This window comes from Mesitornis unicolor, unplaced genomic scaffold (genome assembly GCF_000695765.1).
Source record: "Mesitornis unicolor isolate BGI_N332 unplaced genomic scaffold, ASM69576v1 scaffold11672, whole genome shotgun sequence".
NCBI classification, from domain to species: Eukaryota; Metazoa; Chordata; class Aves; order Mesitornithiformes; family Mesitornithidae; genus Mesitornis; species Mesitornis unicolor.
In genome coordinates, this window is record NW_010168649.1 from 26,308 (window position 1) to 32,258 (window position 5,951).

General features: G+C 36.0%; 1 protein-coding gene across 1 annotated transcript in view; it reads left to right on the forward strand.

The window, feature by feature from the left end:
• The window catches only part of LOC104536482 (chromosome unknown open reading frame, human C15orf41), a 102,440-nt gene that overhangs the window by 26,291 nt on the left and 70,198 nt on the right, over positions 1-5,951 (forward strand). Inside the window, exons 4-6 of the mRNA XM_010179099.1 lie at positions 2,402-2,481; positions 2,824-2,873; positions 5,419-5,486. Coding sequence (XP_010177401.1) covers positions 2,402-2,481; positions 2,824-2,873; positions 5,419-5,486 — 198 coding nt within the window. The remainder of the gene's footprint in view (positions 1-2,401; positions 2,482-2,823; positions 2,874-5,418; positions 5,487-5,951) is intronic.

Genomic DNA, 5,951 nt, shown 5'->3' on the forward strand with positions numbered 1-5,951 from the left:
GTCAGCCTCTTGGTGTATTGCCACCCAGTAACTGGCTTTCTGAAAGAAGAATTACAATTGAAGGCACCTTATCTTAGCTGCATAGATAATACAAAATTAACAATATGCAGAGGTTTGGGGTTTTTTTGTTTTAATTTTGCAAGTTATTTTGCAAGATAATGCCTGTATAAGAAGGAAGGATAATATATTGAAAGCTAGTGTAGTAGTTGGTTTTGTTTGGTGCCTTTTCTTTTAAAGACTTAATTTAAAGCCTTGTGAAGTCGGTGTGACATCAGCACAATATGAAATGCAGTATGTCGGTTCATTATTACTCTGATATAGGTAAAGAATAAAGTGTCTGATAACTTCAAGTGAACAGCAGAAGTCAGAATCGTGGAATCATTGCGATTGGAAAAGACCCTTAAGATCATCAGGTCCAACCAGTAAAGTTGACAGTCTCAGAGCAAATTTGTTTTGCACCTGTAGCTCATACTCAAAGTTGTGTCCAGTGAAACATTTCCCTGACGTGAATCCGTGTGGCTTTGCTGGTTTTTGATCAGTCATAAAGTTTTTCATAAGTTTTTCAGAATCAAATCATGATGCTTAAATCAGTAACCCTTCAAAACAGTGAATTCAACTCAGTCTTCCTCAGTTACTCTTTATTATTCTACTATTCTGTCAGCCAAACTGTTCCTTGTATATTATTCATGCCTACTAAAAAATTGTTATTATTTTAATTTTTAGTGTTAAGAAAGTAATTAGATAGACGGCCTTCTGGTTCACCTTTTTTAAATTTTAATCCTGTGTACAAAATGTGTTTTTAATCGTGTACAAAAACTAAAGTAAAATGCCTGTTTATTCTTACTAGTCACTTATAAAGGTAATGGTTTTTTTATTAGAGGTTAATAAGATACAACTATGTAATATGGCATGATGCATCTCGAAGAGTTTTGGCTTAGTATATCATTCTGTTTAATAAAATTTGCACAAAATTTTCCTCCTGCCGATGCTGTTGCCATTCTCTGTAGTCCTTCCAAAGCCTTTAAACTCATTTTGGGTTTTATGTTCCTTTACATTAGGGTATAGTTTTCTAAACAAAACATTTTCTTGAAAATACTACTTTGAACTGGCTGTGATGCTTTTAGGAAGCAACATTTGGCGAGGAGATTAAAATGACAGTCTCTTTTACCTCCAGCAGAGTGTTTACACACAGTCATTAATAGGAGAAGCATTGCTGTTGATATGGCAGATACGTCATGTCACAGGGTCCAGAAATCCTTTCCACAGTGTCGTCTCAGGCTTTTGATCCAGTCACTGAAGAGGGTGACCAAGCTTTGGCCCTGAGTTGGGGCAAAACAGATGAAGGCCAGGAATGGAGTAGTTTTTCACTTTGTTTACATGACTGAAGGGCACATGGGTTAAAGGCATCGGCCTAAAGTCACACAGGAGGTGTTTGGCAATGCTGGGAACCTTGCTAGTCTCAAGCCAGGTTGGTGTGCGAGGATTCAATGGCACGAATGTGCCACCAGCTGAACTCTGTCAGCAGTTGTTCCAGGAAGGAGGCAGCTTGCGCTTGCGCAGCAGCGTTGTTTTTTCTCTGAGAAATTGTAAAATTAAATGTTTGATGTTTTTAGAAGGCAGTTTTCTAGAATATAGTCTTTCCACTACTATTAGCAATTAACTGGTATATGCAACTACCCAAATTAAGCATCTGGAGAGAAAACAGTAGGCCAGTGCTTGCAAGGTCTGTATTTGAAAATAAATTAAAGGCATTTTCTGCATTATGTTATTTTTTACATCGTAGTATCAATATCAGTGAATAAAAGACTGATAAATAGCCCTAAATTCACTTCTGATTTCTTTTGCATCTTAGATTTATACATTTGAAAATTGCACAGAAAGCTTTTTGCCAGCTTTTAAATACAGTCAAATAAATGTGTCAACAGTAAATGAGTAAATAAATAAATTTGAAAACTACTTAACAGGAATCATCAGGTGCTTAAGATTGTTGAGACCAAACATTGTTTTTAAAGGCTCTTTTGAACTTTTACATATCTTCTTCCTTAAGTTCTCATAGGATATGGAGGTTATTGTGAGTTACGTTTGCTTTACACTAAGCAGTTTCCTTAGGAACTCCATGGTGCTTCTGATGAATAAACTGCCCAGAGAAACCGAATAAGTAAACAAGGGTCTGCTTTTATCCTGTGCTAATGAAATGCTTTGGTGTTTCAAGACTTTTAGAGTGAATGGTATCAGAATGGGTAAGTAGCTACAAATTTATAGATTTGTACTTTCTAGCTGGGTAATTTTCAAAATTATGAACATCATCAGTGTTTTCCTTACAGAAGTGTGTCTGTCTTCCTGCCAAGTGGATAACTGAGCTAACAGGTTTCTCATATGTTTTTATTCTTTATTTCTCTAGCCTCCAAAACTCTTATAAATAGTATGCTCCGGGACCCTTCTCAGATTCCAGATGGAGTTCTAGCAAATCAAGTCTATCAGGTATTCATCACAGTTGTCTTTTTTTTTTCCTGTGGCAATGCTGTTATCTGCCTAGCAGAGTAAAAGATTTTAAACCTTATTTAATTACTGTCATCGTAAACTATCAGTGAGGTCAGAGTGCACAATAAATGGCAATGCCGTATTTGTGAGGGGAGCATTTCACTTTTTAATAGCTTGCTTTTATAGTGAATAAAAGCATGCAGTTTTTGCTTTCTGTGATTAAATCTGAACAACATCTGATAGCCTTTTTGAAGAAAAGTAGTTACTGTTTTTAAGATACTGTTTAACTATAACTGTTTGGTAGTTGCCCATCACTATACTACTATTCTTATTTGTCTGCAGTGTACTGTGAATGACTGTTGTTATGGACCACTGGTGGACTGCATCAAACAGTATCCTTTCCCATAAAATTTTAGGTGCACAATTGACGGGCTTAGGCTGTGTGGAAGAGATGTGTCTAGCTTTAACCTGACATAAAGTTCTGCTTCACGAGACACGTTTCATACTCCTCTGTTTTACATTCAATCACCTAAAGGGTCACTGCAGAGCTTTTTCCTACGTTGTTTAACAAAAATCAGATGGACCACAAGAAGTTGTCAGTTTGGTGGCTACATGTTCGTATGCCTGATTGAACCTCTTTGGTTCTGATGAGTTGAAATGCATGTCTGGTTTTCTATTAAAAATAGTGGCCTGTGCTTTGAGTGGTGGAGTTGGGCTAGGAGATCTCTGGAAATACCTTCCAATCTCAACTACTCCATGATTAAATTAATAAGTTGCACGGATAGCGTTCAGCATTATGGCATTGCTTTGGTATGGATAGGAATTTAATTGTAATGTTGTCAAGTGCAGTTCAGGTGCTAATGGCACTACTCCACACAGTACTGAGTATTTCAGGCTAGGATTATAATTTGTTAGGGATGATTGCTGCAACCCCAAGTCTGTTTTATTAAAGTCCTGAATGAGTAGCTCTTCTGTTTCACTCTCTCAGAGGACCAATTTCAAAATCATGGCCTGCTATCACTGAGCAGGCTAGCAAGGCAAATCCCTCCCAAGCCCTAGAGAATCGTTGCATTAATCTCTGCATACAGTCTGGGGCAAGATCTTGATTTCATCATATAGTTGCAGGATACAAAAGCTACAGTGATGTGTAGTTATGCATGGAAAAACAACATGTCTGTAGTTGTGATGCCCATGATGGTCACTCCGTAAAAATATGTTCTTTCCACTAGAAATACTTGCCTGGTGTCTACTGCAGACTCAGCCCTGCTCCCATTGACTTTAACAGCAGCAGAACGGAGTTCTACTTGTATTTCTATTTTGTGGGTTTAGTCATACTTTTAAGTATTAATTGAGACTGTACTCAACATTAAACACAGCTCCCTGAAAGTGGATTAGTCTGATAAGTTACACTTTTTGAAAGGTTGTCGGTCACTGATTTTCATATCCAGAGTTTTAAGGTTAATGTTTTGTTGATGAACAGTCTGGCTGTACTCTTTTGAAACTGTCACATTTAAAAGTATTAATAACACATATGTAGAATTATGAACAGTTTTAAGAATAATTTGCCTGCAGTCTAAAAGGGTCTTTTTTGTCCTCTTAAGATTATGGTTCAAGTGAAGTTATTGAATACACAGTGACATCAGTGACAATAATGAGGAGTTTTTCAAATCTGTTTTGGTACAGAAAAGTTTAATGCTAAGCTGTGCGAGTACATTATCTTCAAGTACGCTGCTGAATTAGATGTTAATTTTGAGGTGCATAAAATAGTTAAAAATCAATTTAAAGTTAAGGTTTTAAAAGCATAATGTCTTCTGAAGGATTGCATATTGATTTTAAATATAACTATCTAATTGTATATGCATGGACTAAAGTATGAAGTCAACCTCTTTGTAAATGCCAAGAGGCTATTTTTCAGTAATAGTTCAGATGCTTACGGGAAGCTGGGCTGCTAGATTGCATGAGCAGAAAATGGCTTGTGAGGTTATTTACAAGTTTTGCCCCATGGTCATTGCCATACATCAATAACAGGTATTATTATAGACTAAGTCTAAGTGTTTCTGCTTATGGTGCATTATAAATTGTGTTTTCAGTGTTTTTCTTACATCTCTGCTGTTCTTCATTTGCCCCTTTTGTTCTGTAACTGCTAGTAGAGTTTAACATTATGCATAGTTTAAATTGGTAACTACTGTATATATAGATATGAAATTATTTTGTACAATTAGGCTTTTTGCTATTCAGCATAAAGTGTTGATATAAATCAAGTAATTAAGTCTAAGGTTAAGACAATCTGTGGTTTAAGTTTTCAGAAGTTATTCTAAACAGAATTAGGAACTTAATTATTTTCAGTGTAAGATCCTTTATCATGATGTGCCATGAGATTCTTAAAAGCTTCCCCAGTAGAACTCTGACCTCCAGGAGGATGCATTAAAAATACTGGATGTGGTGACTTTTTTACATATTGCTGAGAATAGCCCACTGGATCAACAGGCTGCCAGGGAAGTGAAAAGGACTTCACTGTAAAATATTATTTCATCCTTCCCTGACATTCATTCGTACTTCTTAAAAATCAATTAGAAGGATGTTTTGTTACACTAAGATGTTTCAGATGGATATAGTGCCTATCACTTTCAGAATGTAAAGAGAAAAATAGTTTATTTCCTTCTTTGCTGAATTAGAGAATTGACACACAGGTCAGTAAAGAGCAACTTTCAAGGTATTTAACAAGATGTTTTCAGCTGACACTTTCTTTTAAATTTCAAGGGGAAATAAAGCGAAAATTGAAATATTACCCTTATTACTTAGAGCTCAGATCACTGATCACTTCTGAAATGCAGATGAGGGCAAATGAATTTTATCATTAATTACTTTAACTATGACGCTTTTCTGATTTGATTCTTTTCCAAAGTAATCTTCCATTTCTTAACCTAAAGCCATCAGCGCTATTGGGCATGAGCATGAAGTCTTGCTGCGAGAAATGCTTTTGGAAAAAAATCTCTCTTTCATAGGTAAGAATCTGTAGTAGAGGCTAGCAGTGAATCCTTAACTTCAGAGATTTCAGTGGCTGTTTACTTAGGAAAAAAATAAGCCTCAGTGCTCTTTGTATTAGGTAGTAAAGGAAGAGTAAAAAATGATTGATGCTGTACGTGTTATCTTTTATTGATTTAGAACTGAGCAGGAACTCGGTTACCTAATACCCTATATATACAGCACATGCACAGGCTTGCAATTAATATTTTATAGAATAAGTAGCTGAAAAAAATGCTTTAATATCTGCTGCAGTATTACTTTTGGTGTCATGAGATATTAGCCATAATCTAGGCCTTATGAGACTTAGGAGGAAGCATAAGAAATATTAACTTCAAAATGCTTTATGTATTCAAGAACTGCTAGACGATTCACTCTTTTAGCTTTCTGTGAAGTTTCTGCTGAATTTTTGTCCCCTGCCTCCCAACCAATGCAAGCACTCTTTC